Source organism: Mytilus trossulus, chromosome 3, assembly GCF_036588685.1.
Source record: "Mytilus trossulus isolate FHL-02 chromosome 3, PNRI_Mtr1.1.1.hap1, whole genome shotgun sequence".
In the NCBI taxonomy this organism is placed as follows: Eukaryota; Metazoa; Mollusca; class Bivalvia; order Mytilida; family Mytilidae; genus Mytilus; species Mytilus trossulus.
Genome location: NC_086375.1, coordinates 44,941,281 through 44,963,692, shown reverse-complemented (window position 1 = coordinate 44,963,692; position 22,412 = coordinate 44,941,281). Strand labels below are relative to the sequence as shown.

The window sequence follows — 22,412 nt, the reverse complement described above, 5'->3', positions numbered from 1 at the left end:
AGTTATCTTTCTTTTCAACAAATGTTAATGAAAAAGAAATATTTATTTACCATAACCATATTTCAACCAATGAGCATGCAATGCCCTGCTGACTAAGTTCATGAGGTCACTTGCAACATATCCTTCTGTACGACACTGTAACCAGTCAAGGTCAACCTTGTCCAAGGTTGCTGGATTAATTACAGGTCTTGATTTAATAATGGAGGTAATAATCTTCCTTCTTCTTACCTACAACAATTCAAATTTAATTAGAATCTGCATAATATTTTGGTAGCATTTTTCAGTTTACAATTAGATGGCTTTATTTTTTTTAATTTTTATAAGTTATTCTCTCATTTTCACATACGGTAACTTTTAAATAATTTTTCAATAATGTGCATAATACATACCGCAAAGCAAGCTCAATAAGCAAGCAAAAATAAAAGCCCCCAAAATGACAAATATAAGCTGTCTTAATGTTTACATTTAACAGCTTTATAAAATGTGAAAGGTTATTTTAGTGCAAGTTTGAAGTCAATACTGCAACCAACATAGCTAAATTAGACACTATTGAAATTACTGTTGTAGAGCCATTTGTGTTTTTCTATGCTTTAAACAAATGCCATGTAATTTTGTTACAAACTTTCAAATCATGTTGAGGCAAATACAAATCATTGCATACAATGGATTAACATTATATGCAGATTATATGTTACCTTATCTGGTGGATTAATGGCAAGAGTAGTCTGTACGAAATGAGTTCCTCTAGAATTAACCAATAAGGAATTGATAGAAGTTCTAGCAACAGTGGTGGCAATCACTGCAATTCTTGTCCCATCACATATTTCTCTCCTCAGTAAATCCCGTAAAACTGTGATGCAATAAGATAGAAGCAATGAAATCGTCTAAATATTTAATTTTTTTTACAATTCAACTTGTTCACAATGTCTAAGTACCTGAATTCACACCATCTATCTGGATATTGTATTGAACTTGTGAAGTATAATACATTACTAAATATGTATGGGCCCTTATCAGTTCAATCTTGCACCAATGATATTGTCCTACTAATAACAATCATTCTTTTTGTCAATGGTCTAAATACAGAAGATGTATTTGACCAGTCAAAAAAGGATATGCACCTATTATGTGTTTTATGATATTTTGGGGTCTAATGACAATTCAAAAACAGCTAGAAAATAATTTATATTATATTGTAATTTTATTTTTTTTAGCATTATTTAAAATAAAACAATAAGATTCTGTAGAATCATTATTAATCATGAAAAATATGGCTGTACCTATTTATGTTTTATAAAATAATAGATGTTAGCCAAAATTCGTGACAAGTTAAACCAATTTTAGATTCAACTGAAATTCAATATGCTGTTGAAGGAAATAATGTTTAAGCACATGTACTTAAATTATTCAGCTTTACATTACTTAACTTTTCTCCTGGCTACCAAAAAACCTATAAACATGTATTTAAATAGTACAACACAATACAAAGTTTATGTAATTTCTCTACCTTCAGCCACCCTAGATCCATAAATAGCTTCTCCACTCATTTCAGCCTCAGGTCCAGAAGGGGCTGGCACCACATGTTCTAAATCATCAAATAATATCACAGAAGGTTGGCGCCAGGCAGCTTCATCAAAAGCCATCTGTAATATCTTTAGAATGGTATCTGGTCTTTTACCTATTCAAATGTATAACAAGTAATTTAACTGTTCCCAAAAATTTCTTTCATAGTTTAATTGAGGTATTAAAAAAACGTTGTACATTTTATTGAAAGCAAAGGAGTGAAATGTGTCTTTATTTAAAAAAAAAAAGTATTTAAGCAATATTATTATAAAATAGGTCAATACTCTGATAGCTGAATATGGACCTGCAGACTGATATATCATTCCCAGTATATTGATATATAATAGTAAGGGATATGTCTCAGCCAGTCAGCTTAGATAAACGAAAAAGATAATTCCAATTCAAGTTAAAAGTAATTTTCCTTTTAATATTTTCTTTATAAACACCATTTTACATATTTCATTTCTTAACCATCAATGTTTACAATCTGGACAGGGAATATCAAGAAACAGTTAATACAATAAATAGATAGTGCTTGACCTGTCAGGTTTCAATATGGACTGTTACCATGTGATTATGATTATACTGACTCGAAACTATTGTATATCAAATATTCTAACATGACGTCCTTCAAACGCTTTGAGTACATACCCCTGGTAAAATATGAATATATTGTATTGGCTGTTCAGATCGTACTCCCACGTCATATGTTTTTTTAATGAATGAAGTACCCGACGTCATAGAATGATGACGTTATAATTTAAGCATTTTACGGGAAAATACACGCTTTTGATACCGAAAATCATCACAACAAGGAAACGTAAACAAACGATGCAAAAATGTGGTATAAGCCCATTTTTTTATATACATAGAAGGCATATAAGTAAGTTATCATTAAAATTCATCGAAATCTATCTTTATAAGTTTTGTGAATAGTTTGAGCATGTCACTTATTCTGTTTGCTCCGTTCTTTTACGCCAATCTAAAAGTGCGTGAATTTATGGGAACGGCAAATAATGGCCTCCACCTAGGGCGCTTCGATCCAAAAAAGTAGCCGTATTTGTCCTATTAGAATCGAAATAATTCATGGGGGCTTGAATATATCTAGATTTTACCACGGGTTGTCCCTTTATGCCGATATTTTACCCCTCACTATCGCTCAGAGTAAAATATTTGTCATAAAGGGCCAACCCGTGGTAAAATAACGATATATTCAAGCCCCCATGAATTATTTCTTAAATATATATTAACTAACCTCGTAATGGTTTGCAATCTATATTTAAAATATAAGCTAAGTTTGGTATTTCTGCCTGCTCCCTACATAATGCATGAGCAAACATGGTCTTCCCAGATCCCTTAGGTCCAGTTATCAGAATCATTCCATTTCTAAGACCAGGGGTGATCTTCCTAAACATGGAATCTCCCAGTGGTTTGGATGACAGGCAAATCTCTACTGAAATGACTGCCTCCTCAGCTAGTTCTTCTACTCCACTAAAAAAAGTGTATGGAATTTTAGTCTACAGTAAAATGTGACATAGTCATTAGCAGTCACAATCACCTTACATCACAAAATAGTCCAGTCTGTTAAAGAAATAGCCCAGTCCAACATATTCAAAAATTTTGTAGACAACCTTTTTTTCCAAAATATTTGACTGTAAAATAAAACTATTTTGAAACCATAATGATGAACTAAGGTGCTGAACTAAGTGTATCATCTTTTTTTAGGGCAAATACAAAAATACACAACCTTCACAGTGAACATCTATTTCAAATAATAAACATACCCCATGTCCTCAAACTTCTCCTTTGGATAACATGGATCAATACTTTTGACATCCATATAAGACAACATAGGAAGAATCGGCCATTTTGAATTTTCTATGCTTGTAGGAGTTTTTATAAAGAATGACAAGTCCTCTAGATTATCACAATGTAACAAACTGTAAACAGCACCTTCCCTTTCATTTAACTTCTGTTCATGATATAATACCTGCATGTCTATACTTGTATCTGGAAAAAATAGTCATTCAAAATTACTAATATCAAACTAAAAAGCTTCAATTTAATGAGGAAATGTCCAGAGACTCTACTGAATTAGCATAGATGTTCTTCCTAGGAGCAAAATCATCTCAAGGTCAGTTCATAGTAATAAAATAGGATTTCAGATCCCCGTAAAATAGGTTCTAGTGAATCTAAATAATTATTTGGTTGCTATAAACAAGTTCATTATATATTAATATAAACATATTTATTTATACTAGTGGATTGGGAAACATGTTTTTACAACTTATATCAATCCCTTTCTACTTTACTGGTGCAAGTTCTGCCTTGTAGTCAGTTCCTTATTAATCAACAGGACAAGTAAAAAAACATATTCAGTTCCTTATCAATCTAGGTCTCAAAATAGACTTCAAATGGATATGTACCAAAAGAAATGCAATTTAGAGAAAATTTTATTGATCTATCACAAGTAGTTCCTATCAAACTGACTTAACAAAGCAGGAAAATTTAACAGTTGTTGATGCATGCACCTCTACTGCCATTGGGGCCAGAAAAGCAATACCTATTTATTCCTTTGCGTTACTTTCATCGCAGGCGAGACAACACAACATCTGTCTGAACAAAGATCTTACCTTTAAAAAAATGCATATTTATCATGACCCCTGGAAACATTACAAAAGGAACATTTCTGGAACTTGTTTCCCTCACCCATTTCTTAAAGGTTTCTTGTACTTGGTAATTTCCAAAACCTCTTGGCTGTAAAAAAATAAATATCTATAGTAAACTTCATCATGACTGACATCAAAACATGTAATTAAATTTAATATGCAAAGATCATGCTTATCAGTTATGGTGTGATGATAATAAATTTATGATACAAACAAGGTCAATTATTCTATAAAATGCAATTTATAAAAAGTATGAATAGTTAGCATGTTGTTAGAGTAGAAATAGGGGTTGAAATTAGCGCTAATCCAGTTGTCAGACACCAGTAGAAATTGCGTCTGACCAGTAGATTTTGTCAGCTGGTGGTCCAGTGGACAGTAGAAATTTGTCAATAAAAATCACTGATTGCCAAAAAAAAATAACCTACGAATTTAAGTACACAGTACTGGGGGGTACTAAGTATTACAAATGATCAAGTTAATTAATATCACGAGTAAGCATATGTAAATGAAAGCACAAAAATAAAAGTAAACATCTATCATTTATATAATTTAGTGTTTGTGAAATAAATGTAATTTTTGCAGGACCAGTAGTATTGGACACAGACCAGTAGATTTTCAGTCCACTTGTCCAACTGGCCAATACACAAGAAAGCTTAAAATTGACTCCTGATGACAATTATAATTAAATTAAAATCATGACATCCATAGTTTTAATGTCAATTGAATATAAAAAATGTTTCAAATATTTCTTTGAATTATATCATGATACTTTTGTTATAACTATGTCCATGATTTCATATCAAATATGCCACTGGATGTTAAGCAAGCAATAGTCAATCATTTAATCAATAATCAACTACAGTTAAATATTAATAATTGAAAAATCATTGAACTACTTCAATGATAATAACATGAATATCTATGACAGTATCTATATTTGATTAATTCAAGGGTTCATGATCCTTTTGTCAAATGGTGTTTTCCCTAAAATTCTGAATTCCAATAAGCAAGGGGTCTCATTGGGGGGTTCCGATCCCGGATCCCGCTTACTGTTTTTGTCAGATTCCCGTATCCCGCTTACACTATGTACGTAAGCAATTCTCATTTTTTTGTCATTTCCCGGGTCCCACAAGACCTCATTTCACATTTTCACGACAAATTAATTTGCATTTCACGTGTCACGCTTACAAAAAATTGTCAATCCACGTCACGCTTAGACCCCAATGAGACCCACTAAGCATCTTAACCAATAAATTACAATTATTATTTTCCCAGTGTTATTATGGTCTCAAAACTTGAGCAATGTGTCACCAAATGTGATTTTAACAGGAAATAATGCACAATGCATATGTAACAAATGGGAGATAACCTATGTTTATCAAATATTGAATATGTTGCAAAATGGGATAATTCTTTTAAACTGTATTTTGGTAAACATTGAAATACCATACAGGTTTACTATTGTGCACCCTGGTGAATAATATGAGGCAGGCATTACCTGTAAGTGGGGACGAAGTCTGTATGAATTATTTTTTTATAACTTAAATATTTGTTAAAAAAAAAGAAACAGAAATACCGTAATGTTTCCAATTTTGGTTCTGTTGTAAGGGATTTTAGTTGTGACGTTATTTAAGTTATGATGTCATATGCAATGTAAACAAAGAAACGCTATCATCAGGTAACGTTTTTTCATATCAAGGAATTATTAAAAATGAAATAGGTATTGCGTTCCTTCCTATTTATACTAGACTGATAAATATATATTTTACTCAAAGATTCATACAAACAAAACCGGAAAAAGGAAGTACATTGTAGATTTCTGCGCAGGTCTGGGATTTCAAAACAGGTGACAAAAAAAATTTGAACGATTTTGAGTTCATTAGTACAATGAAAAATTCGGGAAATTTCCCCGAATTTTTTTTTTATTGAATTTTCTACCGTTATTGGGGACTTCATCCCCATATAACATTAATATTATGTTATAATACTTTATTTTTAAGCCATAAGGAACCTTAATAAATCACCTTCCTTTGAATTATTCCCCAAAGATCACCGTCAATTATTTATCTGTGAAACACCATTAAAAAGATTTTTAACATAAACACTCTATATATTGTATACATACAAGACTAGCAACAGGTTGGAGATCAAATGCCAGCGCTGGATATGGTTTTTCATCTATACTCTGTAACCAAATCTGTCGTGTCACATCTAACTTCATCAACCGACGTAATAAATCTGGAACAATCACATGACCTCTCAAACATGGCTGTTCCTCTAACATATGTGATATCAAATCTACATATTCTGGCTCAGAATGCAGACCTTTCTTGGTCAAAATCACAACACGAACAATACAATTCAGCTGTTTATCCTTTTTATCACTTCTATTAGATTTAATTGAGTCTGAGGACTGGTCTAATTTATCCTGCTTTTCTTTTTTCTGCTTAGCCAATTCATCTTCTGCTCTAGCATAAATATCTTTAGGTGAATCTAGCCTAGTCAATTTTGCATAAAATGTATCAGGAAGTCTGATGTTTTTACTATTAATCTGTTGTTGTATGTCTTCACTGTTTACAAATACAATGTTTGGTTGTTTTAGATAAAGTTTGGAACGAAAGTCATCCTCTGAAATACCATCAATTTCTGATTCAATTGATGACAATTCATCATTGGAGTCAAAATCTACCTTTAAAGATTGCACTCTAAATTTAAAATTCAAGCCTCCAAAACATGTACTTCTTGTAAAACTTTCTTCTCTTTCAGGAGAATATGATGGAGTCCTAGAAACACTCCCACAATCCTCATCACTATCTACTGATGTCTGTGGAACATAGAAATGAGAGCCACCATCAAAACCACCAGTTGCAGACAGAAAACCAGTAACAATTCTAAATGGATTCCAACTTGATCTTTTCTTTGGTCTTATTTCATTTGGCATAATATTGTTAGCACTAAAACTTGTAGGACGTGACTGCACAGAGGTAGTTTTTCTAGGAACAATTGGTGAGGTGTTCCTTCTAATGGGAGATAATGACTTTCTGACTGAATCTTTTGAGAGACTTGATTGGTTAAGATTTTGCCCAGTAGAATTACTCCTTACTTTAGGAGAGATGATGACTTCTGTATCATCATTCAAAATCACACATTTTCCATCTGGTTCTGTTGAGTCTAATTAATAAACAATTTTGATGATATTCATGGTTACATTTTACCATAATTAATAATGTTAAAGAATAATATTTACCTTATAAAGTAACTATACTTTTATATTTGGATTAGTGTCACATTGTTTCTTTTTAACTTGACATTACCTTTCAATGTAATTACTCAAATTGTGTTAAAAATCATTTACACAGTGATTAGATCATACTAAGTGACAGACAGGTTTTAAAATCCTCTTTTAATGTATTGAAAATTTAAACAAGAGTGCACACGCTGAAATGTCTTGCCTTCTTTAATAATCATTGATATTATGTTGATAGTCCTAAATATAAAGCTTTATTACAACTGTCAAATAAACTTAACATTAACCAAGAAAACTAGAAAACTAAACATTGACCAAAGAACCATGAAGATGAGGTCAAGGTCAGATGAACCATGCCAGGCAGGCATGTACAGTTAACAATTTGTCCATACAATATAAACTCGACCTATTGCTTACAGTTTAAGAAAAACAGACCAAAACACAAAAACTTAACACTGAGTGATGAACCAGGAAAATAAGGTCACGGTCAACTAAAACCTGCGCGACTGACATATTGATCATGAAATATTTCCATACATCAAATATAGTTGACCTATGCATTTAGTATTGGAAAAAATGACCAAAACTCAAAAACTTTGACCACTGAACCATGAATATGAGGTCAAGGTCAAATGACATCTGCCAGCTAGAAATGTACACCTTACAATGATTCCATACACTAAATATAGTAGACCTATTGCATACAGTATAAGAAAAACAAACCAAAACACAAAACTCAACTTTAACCACTAAACTATGAAAATGAGGTCAAGGTCAGAGGGCACCTGCCAGTTGGACATGTGCACCTTACAGTCCTTCCATACACCGAATATACCAGACCTATTGCTTATAGTATCTGAGATATTAACTTGACAACCAATACTTAACCTTGTTCACTGAACCATGAAATGAGGTCGTGTTCAAGTGAAAACTGTCTGACAGACATGAAGACTTTGCAAGGTACGCACATACCAAATATTGTTAACCTATTACTTATAATAAGAGAGAATTTAACATTACAAAAAATCTTCACTTTTTTTCAAGTAGTCACTGAACCATGAAAATGAGGTCAAGGACATTGGAAATGTGACTGACAGAAACTTTGTAACATGAGGCATCTATATACAAAGTATGAAGCATCCAGGTCTTCCACCTTCTATATAAAGCTTTTTTAAGAAGTTAGCTAAAGCTGCCGCCTATGAAGGCCCCGCCACGACCGCAGGATAACTATCCCTATGTCAAGCTTTCTGCAACAAAAGTTGAAGGCTCTACAAAAACAATTTCTTACATTAGTGCATGAAGCATGTCCCCATAACAACATTTTGAGGACATTTACTTTCCATATTGTTTTTATTTCTTACAAAGTTACCACCCACAAAGTGTTTGGTATTTTCATATATATAAATGTATTAAAGATGTCTAATGCTTGTTAAATATGTTATTTTTGACATTGGATAACAATAAGATATATGATATTAGATACCTGTGTGGTCAATGAAAACTTACATGATGAAGAAAATAAAAAAAAAAGTAATGTTTCTTAGTTGTTGCATTATATTTCATCGTTTTTTTATGTACTCAGTTCTCTTGTTTAACATAGTCCTTTTTTCATTTAACATCTTTCTCAATAGATAAAAATATCCTAAAGAGTCTCCTCACTGCACATGTTATGTACCTTATCAAATTTAAATCAAACAAACTACAACTGCAATACTTACTTCTTTTCATTAGTTACTATCCAATATTTCTGTCAATTTTTCATTTTACTTTTTCAAACTTATTTTCATAAACTTTTCATAAGCAAGCAAATTAATTCAAAATGTTTTAACTTAACTTACTTATTTTCAAAAACAATACAATTTTCTCTACCCAGAAAGGAAAGACTTGTCCCTTCCATACAACTCTAATCTGGTTCATCAAGTTTGTTTCAACATACCCAGAATGAGGCTCCTGAATAATGTAAAACTACTTGTTACAAATGTGCAATATTTGAATGACATTAGATTTATATAAGTGAGACCCTTATTTCTATAAGGCTTAAATGAAACATTCCATGTGAAAAAAAATAGAAAGAACCTATAAAAGCATGCATATTGGAAACATGGTTGCAACCTTGAAAAAAAGAAAAATCTTTATATTATATCTGGATTGTTATTTTTCAAGTAATATTCAGCATGGCAACTGTGGCTTTTTTTTCCTGAAGTCATGTTTTTCTCTGCATTTTATGTTCTATTGTAGAAATTTGCACACTGTGGGTGCTCTGTTATATTTCGCATATGGTCTTAATTAGCTATTGATTGGCACTTTCCAAATGTGTATACTGAAGGAAATGTTCTAAATCCTTACTGTGCAGTGGCAGTAAAATTACTGACAATTTATCATGGTGCTTCTAAGGTTTAAGGTGATGTTTGTGCCCAAATATAAACTTTAAAAATTGAAATTTGATAGACCTGGTTCTTCTTAAGGGGTATGGCACACCTAATACAGAGGCCTAAAACTTCCAAAAATAATGCAAACCCTCAGGCATTTAACTAGTCTACTGTCTGCAAGACTAGATGAAGCCAATAAACAGAAAACAGAAAATTCAATAAAGATATCTAGATAAATATACAAACCAATATCTCCCAATCATCAACTGACTGTGGTTCTATAAAAACTCTCTGTGATTTTGACACTGCACTAATAGGTCTAACCAATACCTGAAAATAATAATTAAATGTAAAATTCACAACACAATAACTTCGTACAAAAAAAAAAAATGAAACCAGTGTATAATCTTGTACCGACAACATAAAGATTTAAAACGTTAAACAGGAAAACTGATTCCATAAAATTAACCATTATGCTAGATACTTTTTTTACTGCATGCTATATTGGAAACATTTTTTTGCATGATATAACTGACATATCACTTACTTCACAAACCACAGAACAAACAAAACTCATCATTTAAATGCATAAAAGGCTCAAATTAAAATGTATATTTACATGTACGATCAACAAAAAAGTTTATTGGCTGAATTTTGGAAGGACAAAATGAGAAAATTGGTTAAAACTAGGTGCCACAAAAAGGACTATAAGGGATGAATAAAAAACATAAAAAAAAAATCTTTAAAAATTTGGCAACCATTTGTTTCATGCTGGGGAACATTGTGAATCTTGAAAAATAAAAATAAATGGGACTTATCCACAAGTTATGGTATAGAGGCAAATGTAGAGATAGAGGATACCATTCCTATATAATTGTATGCATGTCTGTTTACAAAGTATGAGATTCTTTATCAACATACATAAATACTGTAGATTCATTTTTTTTTGTGGCTAACATTTTTTTGGATTCAGGAAAACTTGCACTTTAGTAGATGTTTATTTCAGAGTTTTGCCAATGTCTAGTTTGTCTGCATTAAAACTATTAGAAATTTTGTAATTCATTGAACACTTTTATTTATGATTCACTTGTTCCCAAGAATACCACGAAATGGGTATCCCACTAATAATACTGAATCCAAAGACAAAACAATTGTCCTAAACTCTTTCTAAGAAAATTACTTCTGGATCCTTCAGTCCAAGTCTGTCAGCATATATTCCATTCACTTGAAGTTCTGCATCTCTGTATCCTGTTTCTCCAGTAGCAGTAAAATAAGCATGTTCATCCCTGCCAAACTGTACTTCATACACCTGTACCTATAAAATGGTATCAAAATATATTAATAACTTGTTTCAATAGTTTGTTCCATATACATGTACATTTGTACATACAGTTACAAAATATGTATTATCACCTATATATCTGTTTGATGGCAAATTTATATATTAACAATTTTTTTCTTTTTGTTTTATCCTCTTATTTGATTTTGTAAAGAGTGATGAAAATAATCGTAAAATATGGGCTTGATATAGATCCCTTAAAGCAAAAATTGTTCTGCTCATTGTTGAAGGTCGTACGGTGACCTATAGTTGTTAATTTCTGTGTCATTTTGGTATCTAGTGGAGAGTTGTCTCATTGGCAATCATACCACATCTTCCTTCTTCATATCAACAGTTCAGTTGTTAATGTGAAAGAGTAATGAAATTTGAGCACTATCCATCCCTTTGTGAAGTTTATGTATCTTTTGAAAGCGAAAAATTCCTAAAAAAAAATGCTTTTTTAGCAGAAAAATTTGTAAGGGTTCCGCGGAACCCAGTGTCTCGCCTACTTTTGCTGTAAATCGCAGGCTCAACAAAAAATGAGGAAAAAAATCAATAAAAAAATTCCTCTTGATACTATCTTTTGATTGTAAGAAGCTTCTGTCCAAGTTTGGTAAAAATCTAGGATAGTTAATGAATCTAATTAATGTTTTGAAAACTTAAACTGCCGACTGTATGTAATGTTAACTGGAAGAAAATCTAAGTCCATTTAAAAGTAAAATACAGAAAAAATGGAGTAATCTTTTTACAATATTTACTTCTGGATACTATCTTATGGTCATAAATAAGCTTCTGTCCAAGTTTGGTACAAACCCAGGATAGTTTAAGAAAGTTATAAAATTTTTAAAGACTTTAACCACAGAGTGAATGTAATGTTTCCCCGCAGAAAAAACTAAGTCCATTTAAAAGTAAAATACGGAAAAAAATGGATTTATTTTTACACAAAATTTACTTCTGGATACTATCTTATGATCATAAACAAGCTTCTGTCAAAATTTGGTTCAGATCAAGGATAGTTTAAGAAAGTTATTAAAATTCTAAAAACTTTAACCACAGAGTGAATGTAATGTTTCCCCGCAGAAAAAACTAAGTCCATTTATAAGTAAAATACGGAAAAAATGGAATTTTATTTTTAAAAAATTTACTTCTGGATACTATCTTATGATCATAAACAAGCTTCTGTCCAAGTTTGGTAGAAATCCAGTATAGTTTAAGAAAGTTATTAAAATTTCAAAAACTTTAACCACAGAGTGAATATTTGTGGACGCCGCCGCCGCAGACGCCGACGGAAAGTAGGATCTCTTAGTCTCGCTTTTTCGACTAAAGTCGAAGGCTCGACAAAAATGGGCAGATGATTGAATTGGGGTATGCGCTTCAAGGCCAAAAAGTCTGAAAAGTAAAAGCCAACCTAAACAACCACACTCTGGAACAAGTAACATCAAATCCTTATCTGGGGCTACAAATTCAGGAAGGTCTGAAATAGAAGGAACAACTAACAAACACATGCAACAATGCCAGTTCCACATTATGCTTCCTCAGGAGAAACCTACAACATTGCCCTACGGAATGCCTGAAAACAGCATATATAGCTCACGTAAGATCTATTAATGAGTATGGAGCAATTATATGGGACCCATATACCCAAAAAGACATTGATAAATTGGAATCTATACAAAAAAGAGGAGCCAGATTTATTACAAAAGACTGCAAATCAAGGGATGAAGGATGTATGACTAAAATGCTATCGCAACTTCAGCTTCCTTCTCTTCAATCAAGATGACAACAACAACGACTGATTTTCTTTTTCAAAGTGGTTGAGGGGAAGATACCAGCGCTTCCACCAGATGATCTTATTAAATTCCACAGACCCAAACGGCAAATACATGTAAAAGCAAAATCATTTGATAACTTTGTATCCAAGATCATTATACATGTAGACCAACAAGTCCGTAACAACAAACAAGCGGTCATAGTTCCAAACAGCAAGACTGACCAGCACAAAAACTGTATCTTTGTGCGCACTGCGGTAGATTGGAACCATTCTGTAGTGTGCGTCACTACAAACGAGGAGTTTATTCCGCACTCCTCAGCAAGTGCGACTAACTTAAGCTGAACCAACCTGTCACACAATAGCCAAAAGGAATCTGTGACATACCCATCCATATACAGAAGTTGGAAATACTGACAGAAAAAGTTTGGCAAATTGCCCAAGTATGTTCCTTTATTGAACTGGCCCTTCCAATATTTTACTTTGATTAAAATTGAATAAACCATTGCTCAGACAAATTAACTAGTTGATCACATGATTTGATTTGTACAGAATAATACTTGACTATAGCAAACAGAGTTAAGTCTGTATTACCATTTATTATAAGTGACACTCAAAAGGGATTTATCAAGGGGAGAATACTAGATTATTGTATGATTTGATGCATTATCTTGAAGATCACAACATGAGCGCCTTACTTTTATAAGTTGATTTTGAAAAGGCATTTGACTCTGTTGACTGGGTATTTTTACAAAAAGCATTAAAAAGTTTTAATTTTGGTCCTTCGATGTGCAAATGGTTTGAGACTCTCTACAAAAGTGCTAAGAGTTGTGTAATCAACAATGGCAATTTGTCAAATTTTTTCAATCTTGAGAGAGGTTGCAGACAAGGTGACCCGCTCTCCCCTTATTTGTTTGTTATTGGTGTAGAGTTATTATCGTTAAAACTTAAGTCAAACCCCAAAATTCACGGTATCCTCATTAATGAAAAACAAACACTTTTAAGTCAGTATGCAGATGATACTTTTCTAACTTTAGATGGTAGTGAGACATCACTACAAGAAAGCCTCAATTGTTTTGATTCTTTTTATATGTTATCTGGATTGAAAATGAACAAATCAAAGACAAGAGCTGTTTGGATTGGTAACAAAAAATATTCTGATCAAATATTGTGTCCTAATTACAATCTTATGTGGTCACACACAAACTTTAGACTTTTAGGAATAGATTTTTCGCTTGATTTAAAAAGTATTCTTGATATTAATTTTAGAAAAAAGATCAAAGAGGTTTCAGCTATACTAAAAAGCTGGCAACATAGAAAATTATCATTACTAGGTAAAATTACTGTAATTAAGACTCTGGCATTACCAAGACTGATTCATTTGTTGACTGCCCTGCCAAATTTACCTCACTCACAATTAAATGAGCTGAGTGCTATGTTTTTTAATTTCATTTGGAATGGTAAGACTGATAGAGTAAAGCGTAGTACTCTTATTGCAGATTTTTCACAGGGAGGATTAAATATGGTGCATCTGCAGTCTTTCTGTACATATCTTAAATCATCTTGGGTAAAGAGATTTTTATCAAATTCAGAAGGTTCTTGGCAGAATTTATTACTTGCAGAACTAAAACAGTTAGGTGGTGACAGAGTCTTTACCTTACAAAAGGATAAGATTAAAGAAATTTCTAATTGTGTAAAAAATCCATTTTGGAAAGACATATTTGAATGTCTACACATGGCAAAGCCTTATACAAAGTTATGTGTTCCAGAAATTTTGTCATTGGATATTTTAAACTTTATACCACTATCTGAATACCCTGTTTATATGAAATGGAAATTATATGGTATACAGTTTATAAGGGACATTGTAGATAGTCAAAGTAAATCACTACTAACATTCCAACAAGTAAGACAAAAACTTAATTTGGAAAATTTTTTGAGATACTACAGTTTATTATCTAACATTCCAAAATATATAAAAAAATACATCAAAGACTATTGTGATTTGAACTTAGACAATTTTGTTCCTTTTGATGCATTTTCTAAAAGGATCTTGGAAAATAAGAAGTTAAAATTTGTATACAGAGATCTTGTAGATAAAGTATGCATACTCCCATATGAGAAATTTTTAAAATGGGAGGATGTAACAAATTCTGAAATCTCAGAATGGTCTAAGTATTTTTCTCTTTTGAAAAGATGTTGTAGGGATACATATTTAAAGAACTTTCAATATAAAATATTACATAGAATTATACCTACCAATACATTTTTATATAGAATTAAGCAAAAGGAAACAAGTCTATGTACCTTCTGTAATGAGGAAGAGGAAACAATAGAACATTTATTTTATGATTGTAATGTTACATACAATTTTTGGTTGTCATTTTTACAGAAAATTAAATTATTTGATGAGCATTTCAGCATTAGCAAGATGGAAGTTTTATTAGGATTTATTACCAAGAGTTTGTTTATAAATTTGTTAATAATTATAGCTAAAAACTACATCTTTAGATGTAAGTTAAGAAATATAGCTCCTAGTTTTATAGGACTTAAATTCAGAATAAAACAATACCAATCAAATGAATTTTATATTGCAAACAAAAATAATAGAGCAGCATCTTATGAAAGATTCTGGTCCCCACTACATACAATTTTGTCATGATTTATTATCATTTATACTTTAAATTATTCTATAGTGAGCAGTGGTATTTTGAATTTTTACTTTATATATAGACATGCATGCATACTAATGGTAAGATTGCAGAGACTGTGTGTAAGTAGTGAGAGAAAGTGTGAGTGTGAGCATCTATATTCTTCTTTTCTTTAATAATTATATTCTTGTATTATGAATATAAATTTTAAAAAAAACAAATGGATAGTCTTGTATATAACTTTCAATGTTTACCCCAAGAACCATAGTCAGGTGGTGATTGTAGGGGTATTGTAAAATCCTGACTATTGAAAAACAAATAAAAGATAAAAAAAAAAATACTTGATGTTTAAAAATTCAAAAACAATAGCACTGATTAGAAACTGCTAAGGTCTGCCCAGTAGCACAGTACTGAAATACAATGGTGCTGAATACTGCAGCGCTTAAGGTTCATCATAACAAATGGACAAATATGGCCGTATTTTTACATAAAAAACTACTCTGTGTACAGACTTACCTGTGCTGTTTGAAAAGTTTTAATGCCTAGCATCCACTAGATATATAAAAGTTAAATGCATTTTGTGTTTCAGAAAGATAAAATCTTTCTTGATTTTTGCTGGGCATTTTTTTTCCTTCATGCAAAAGGTATGAAAACTGACTAAGTTGTGGAACAACTATGAGATGCTCCCTCAGGTAAAAAACCGGTTTGTATTGTTTTCATTGTCCTTAATTGACATGGACACCAGGTATCTTCACAACTATAGGTGAGTTAAAGAGTTTATCTGAGTCAGTGAGTGGACAGTATCAAAGTAATGCAGGTGTTTGTTTATTTTTTAACCTTCTGAAGAAAGGAAAAAAAATGCCCAGCAAAAACCAAGAAAGATTTTATCTTTCTTAAACACAAAATGCATTTAACTTTTATATATCTAGTGGATGCTAGGCATTAAAACTTTTCCAACTTTACAGGTAAGTCTGTACTGAGAGTAATTTTTGGCATGTAAATACAGCCATATTTGTCCGTTTGTTATGATGAACCTTAAATGGCCTGGGGAGAACGCCTTTCAATATTTCGTTTCTTTTTAGACAGATTCTGAATTTAGAATATGAGTGTCGTAATGGGGTACCTGAGAAACGAAAAACTGTTAAAAAAATGCATGATGAGGGTAGAGGAGAGAAGAATAAGCAACACTAAAATGTATTTTTAAAGTGAAACTGAAACAGAAAGTAGAAATATTTCAAAGCTTCGTCTTTTTTACCTCTTCAGCGGCTAACGATGTTTTGCATAACTCTTTTGGTAAGACAATAAAGCAGTTCTTTTCAGTTTTGTGGGACACCCTGGCCACTGTGCAGCTCATTTCAAATAATTTATTTTTAAGATAAAAATAGCTGACCATCCTTTCACTTCCGGTCCATTGGGGTGAATAAAAGATGGATTGATTTGTCAAAAGACCAAATGTTAAATAAAAATAAGTGTCACCATAAAGTACGGATATAGAAGTAACAAATCATTGTCTTTTTGTAGAGGATCATAGTTGTCTTCGGCTCGGTTAGTTTTAAGCCCATATGGATGTAAGGAAGAATATAATTTAAAATGAATTTCAAACTTTTGACTTTTATTAGATAAAGCATCCAAAAGTGGCAAAATAATCAGTTTATTGATGGTGGTCGCAAAATGGTAGAAGTAGAGGCAAACCAACGTGGACAAAAAAAGAATTAATCCATTTTCTTGTATACTTTTCTTCTTTTTGAGTTAAACAATGAGTATTTTGTTCATATTATAAAGTATTTTGTTAATATTAGAAAGTAATTTGTTAATATTAGAAAGTATTTTGTTAATATTAGAAAGTATTTTGTTAATATTAGAAAGTATTTTGTTGATATTAGAAAGTATTTTGTTAATATTAGAAAATTATTTTAATATTAAAATGTGATTTTTTAAATATTATAATAGAATGATATTCAAAACAGTGTGGTACTGGCCATTGATTGACGATCTAAATTATCCCATTGACTGGGACAGATTAGGTGAACGTTTGTCTGTAACGACCATTGCTCACTTCTTACTTAATATAGAATTTAAACTGTTGGGTCACCAAAGGTTCTTAACGCCTCTAATAATAAAAGAATTCGAAAAATTATTCAGGAATAACCTTTATGTTTTGATTTATATTATTGATATAAATCAACACATTGTATTATTCCGGATTCGTTTTTCGAATTGCTTTATTTAGGTGTTGAGAACCTTTGGTGACCCCACAGATTCCGATTTTCTTTAACAAGTACATAGTGAGCAGTGGTTGTTACCGACAGACGTTCACCTAATCTGTCCCAGTCAATGGGATAATTGAGGTCGTCAATCAATGGCCAGGACCACACTGTTTTGAATATGATTCTATGACGATTCTTAATATTTGAAAACGTTTTTCATTTTTTTTTTAGCTCTTTTGTCCACTTTGTCACTGATAAGAAGATGTGACTTTTGAATTTCATTTTAGTGAAAGCATTTGACCCTTATACTTAGGTCATGAGCACTAATCCAAATGCATCTTTGTAAACTGCACATGGACATGCAATATTCTACTTCTTTTGTGCGTATCGTCCCTTATTCTTGCTGATGCAGACAATATGTCTTAATAAATTAATGTGATTTTTTTATTCTCTAGATCTAGAATACGATTATGGTGGAGGTTGATTACTACTCCTATGGAGGTTGTCTTGAAGAACGGAAGAAGATTCAGCGGTAAGGGTAAGATCTTCACGCAAAACCTTTAAATGACATGGTTATGCCGGGTTTTTTTTTTTTTACCTTGCACCAACCAAATTTTAATTTGTACATATACCCCCCCCCCCCCCCCCCCCCCCCCCCCAACGTTTAACCAACCAGTCCCCAACCAGTCCAATGATTACACCTCCTGATGTACTGATGATACTTCCAAGATATGTTAATCTTAAGACATATTTTATTTCAGCATCTCTCACTTTGGTCTCAATTGATACATTGGTTTGCGTTTACCCTCATAGATTTTGTCTTTTTTGCATTTATGTACAGTCCTACTTGTTTTGCAGTTGTATCAAGGATGCTTGCTTGGTTTTGTCAGTCTTCATGGCGATGGGTACGCAGGCAGATATCGTCTGCAAAGCCAGTCACGGTCTTCGAGGCATGACTGTAATGTCCACGGAATTTTAGTTATGACATAAAGAACCTATACGATATCATCTGTGAAATGGAAATTTCATAACGGTCAATCAACTCGTGATGGCGTCCATAAATACAAAGGAATTATTTCAACTTCACCATTTGGAACTCTTGGTTTAATTGCTTCCTTGTGAGAAGCAACCCTCTATCAATGATTTCCTGATAGGAAATACAGGCCCGGGAGTATCGTATCATTTGGGAGATATATTCCCCGTATGGAATGTTGCTACAAAGAAATGGAAAGGTTCACAATTGGGAAGCTGAAATCATCTCTTTTTGTCGTAAAGTTTTGTTTTCAACCGACCCGCATTGTCAATTTCTAGATGTTAGTCAAGATATGAGGCAGACTTAACTGTATCTGGTATCCTTTATCTCTAGTTCGATGGGATGGATGCGGTCAACATAGTCATCAAATTATGAATTATTTAGTGAGAAAACATCATCTATATAGCGGAAAGTAAAGTTATAGAATATTGCTAACTTCTTATCTTTCTTCATAAGAAATCTCTGTATGAAGTCAGCCTCATGATAATTAAGGAACAAGTTGGCAAGAAGAGGGGCACAATTGATTCCCTTTGAAATGCCGACTTTCTGTTGTAAAAAAAAACACGTCCTTTAAACGTAACAAATATGCTGTCGATCAAGAAATCCAATATCTTGACAATATCAGTTATTTCCTAAACTTTGTAGGATGATGATGTGACATAGGACTTTGCTAGGAATTGATAGCAACATTATACCTTTCCAGTTGCTACAGATTGATTTAGCCTTTCTTTGGTAGTTTAATAAAGATATCTTTACACCAGTCATCAGGTATATGTTCGTCATTCCGTATTTTGTTAAGTCGTTGTGAAGTGTATCAATACATACATTACCTTAATAGCTTTAGGGGGTATGCTGTCAATTCCTCCTGCTTTTCCATGTTTCAGTTGTTTTATTGCAGCATTTATAAAACAATAAAGCGTTATTCAGGACCTGTCTCCCTTCTTTATTAGATGGGTCTGTTTTGGCACTTTTTTTAAATGTTCTTTTCATCGTTAAACTAAGGATTTTCTAATCCCAGGCATAGATTACCTTAGCCGTATTTAGCACAACTTTTTGGAATTTTGGGTCTTGAATGCTCGTCATCTTTGTTCCTGTTTGGCTAAATAACTATTTTGATCTAAGCGTCACTGATGAGTCTTTTGTAGACAAAACGCGCGTCTGACGTATTAAATTACCGGTATATTAATCCTGGTACCTTTGATAACTATTTACACCACTAGGTCGATGCAACTGCTGGTGGACGCGTCGTCCCCAAGGGTATCACCAGCCCAGTAGCAAGCACTTCGGTGTTGACATAAATATCAATTATTTGGTTATTTTATAAATTTCCTGATTAAAAAAGTACACAATTTTCGAATACTTAGGACTTTTTAATGCCGGGTTTAGATTACCTTAGCCGTATTTGGCAATTTTTTTGGGGGAATTTGCGTAATTAATGCTCTTCAACTTTGCACTTGTTATATCTGATTTTGGGGAGCTAAATTTTCATCTTTATTGGTCCTTCAACTATAAATGATGGTTTGATGCTGCATCTGCTCCTGGTTTTGCCCTACTGACATCTTACATCTCTGAGAGATGGTTATTTGGTCTATTTGGTTTCCTGCATTTCCGGCATTTCCTGCTGGTGACACCCATGTTACCTTATGGCAATTCTCGTGTTTGAAAAGTGTTCCTCCTATGACAAGGCGTCATATCATAGCATATTTCTGCACATTTTCATTTCATTTTTTTCCTATTCCATGAGGACCAATGTCTCACTCCCATCCCTTTCTTTCTGACCCGACCGAAGCATGTAGCCGACCACCCATGATTACCAATAGGTACCTTTTTAGCACCTTTTATATATGGTTGTTCGTAATGAGTGGTAGAAGTCTTCTTTTTCACTGTCTTCTGCATCATTTATTGGTACATATACTTGTATCAGGGTGGTTTTTGGAAACGTGAGTTATATAAAGCAATCTGTGATAATTCTTGGCGATATGGGCTTCCACTCCAGAAGAGCTGTTTTAGAGTCTTTTTGTTCTAAGAAATCCAACTTCCTTTCCATGTGGGTCATTCTGTTTGGTGTTTCAGTAATATATAATTGTGTGGCCTGTATTCAAATTTGTCATGCCTGATGTGTGTTCCATCTTATAAACTCATCATAGATACCAGGATTAAGTTTATATTTACGCCAGACGCGCGTTTCGTCTACAAAAGACTCATCAGTTACGCTCGAATTCAAAAGGTTAAAAAGGTCAAATACGGTACGAAGTTGAAGAGCATTGAGGACCAAAATTCCTTACAGCTAAGGTAGTATATTCTTGCGGTAAAAAAGCCTTAGTATTCAAAAGTTTGTAAACACAATTTATAAATATGTCACATGACCATATCAATGATAGTTCATGTCAGCAATGAAGTATATATAATATAAATTTGTTTATTAAAGTGTCACATATTGAAGTGCTGACTACTGGGATGGTGATACCTTCGGGGAATTAAAACCCCAAAAGTGGTTGTAAATAAAGACAACAGTAGTATACCGCTGTTTGAAATTCATAAATCGATTGAGAAAAAAACAAATTTTGGTTACAAGCTGTAAATAAACTCATCATAGATAAAGTCGCTTAGTCCTAGAATATAAATCTTGTATCTAGCGATTTTGTTTGCTACTTATGAACATTTACCACTTTGGTATAGTGTTCTTGCATTTCATGTGCCTATTCTGTTGATGAGTTTGTTTGAAAACAACTTCATCGGCCTTCGCGTCAGATGCTGTTTTTGTTTAAAACATGTTCTTCCGAAACGTGCGTCTGGTGTAAATACAAAATTCCAATCCTGATATCTATAACGAGTTGATTTTCCTCCAGTCATTTGACGAGAAAGAAGGTGGTCGTTTTTGTATTCAAGATTTTGTCAAAGGCAGGGTGATTTACCCTACGATTATCCGCCTAGACTCGGAGGACCGGCATCTTTTCTGTAGGGGTTTCCATCCCTAAGACGATTGCTATTGCTAACGAGGTCCATCTACCCAGATCGTCTGTCTGGGTTTACTTCCATAGCCTTTGATTAAAAAATCCAACCACAAGGCAGTGATTCTATTTGACCCATATCTTAGGCAAGGATGATGAGTGCTAGGGCATGTCCACACGCCAGTTTGCCTACACACTGCATCTCGGAGGCCCTTGCTGCTTCGATGTCCTCTACAGATGACGCCTATGGTAATATTATCAAAAGTACCAGGATTATAATTTTATACGCCAGACGCGCGTTTCGTCTACATAAGACTCATCAGTGACGCTCAGATCGAAATAGTTAAAAAGCCAAATAAATACAAAGTTGAAGAGCATTGAATATAATTGTACCAACTCAAGTTGTGGAACACGATGGGGGAAAATCGTGTTAGTTTGTAATGCAAGTTACAACTATTCTGTGCAGCGCCACAATATTTCCCCGTGAGGTAGTCGTGATCGCGAACTTTGTCCTCATCCAGCACTTTTCCACAAATGCAAAAATGCTAGATTCAAAACATTCCCTGTCTTCATCGGTCATCGCTATCTCTTTCTTGTCTCGGTATATCTTGGTGATGACATCTACCTCACAATCAA

At 32.9% G+C, this 22,412-nt stretch overlaps 1 protein-coding gene across 1 annotated transcript in view; it reads right to left on the bottom strand.

The window, feature by feature from the left end:
• LOC134711595 (peroxisomal ATPase PEX1-like) overlaps window positions 1–16,994 on the bottom strand; it is a 30,022-nt gene extending 13,028 nt beyond the window's left edge. The window contains exons 1-11 of the mRNA XM_063572283.1: window positions 16,841–16,994; window positions 11,029–11,163; window positions 10,095–10,178; window positions 9,318–9,429; window positions 6,358–7,403; window positions 4,197–4,320; window positions 3,348–3,573; window positions 2,819–3,054; window positions 1,508–1,678; window positions 696–850; window positions 51–228 (exon numbers count right to left, since the gene is read on the bottom strand). Coding sequence (XP_063428353.1) covers window positions 51–228; window positions 696–850; window positions 1,508–1,678; window positions 2,819–3,054; window positions 3,348–3,573; window positions 4,197–4,320; window positions 6,358–7,403; window positions 9,318–9,429; window positions 10,095–10,178; window positions 11,029–11,163; window positions 16,841–16,978 — 2,605 coding nt within the window. The 5' untranslated portion in view covers window positions 16,979–16,994. The remainder of the gene's footprint in view (window positions 1–50; window positions 229–695; window positions 851–1,507; window positions 1,679–2,818; window positions 3,055–3,347; window positions 3,574–4,196; window positions 4,321–6,357; window positions 7,404–9,317; window positions 9,430–10,094; window positions 10,179–11,028; window positions 11,164–16,840) is intronic.
• Window positions 16,995–22,412: the final 5,418 nt, after the last annotated feature.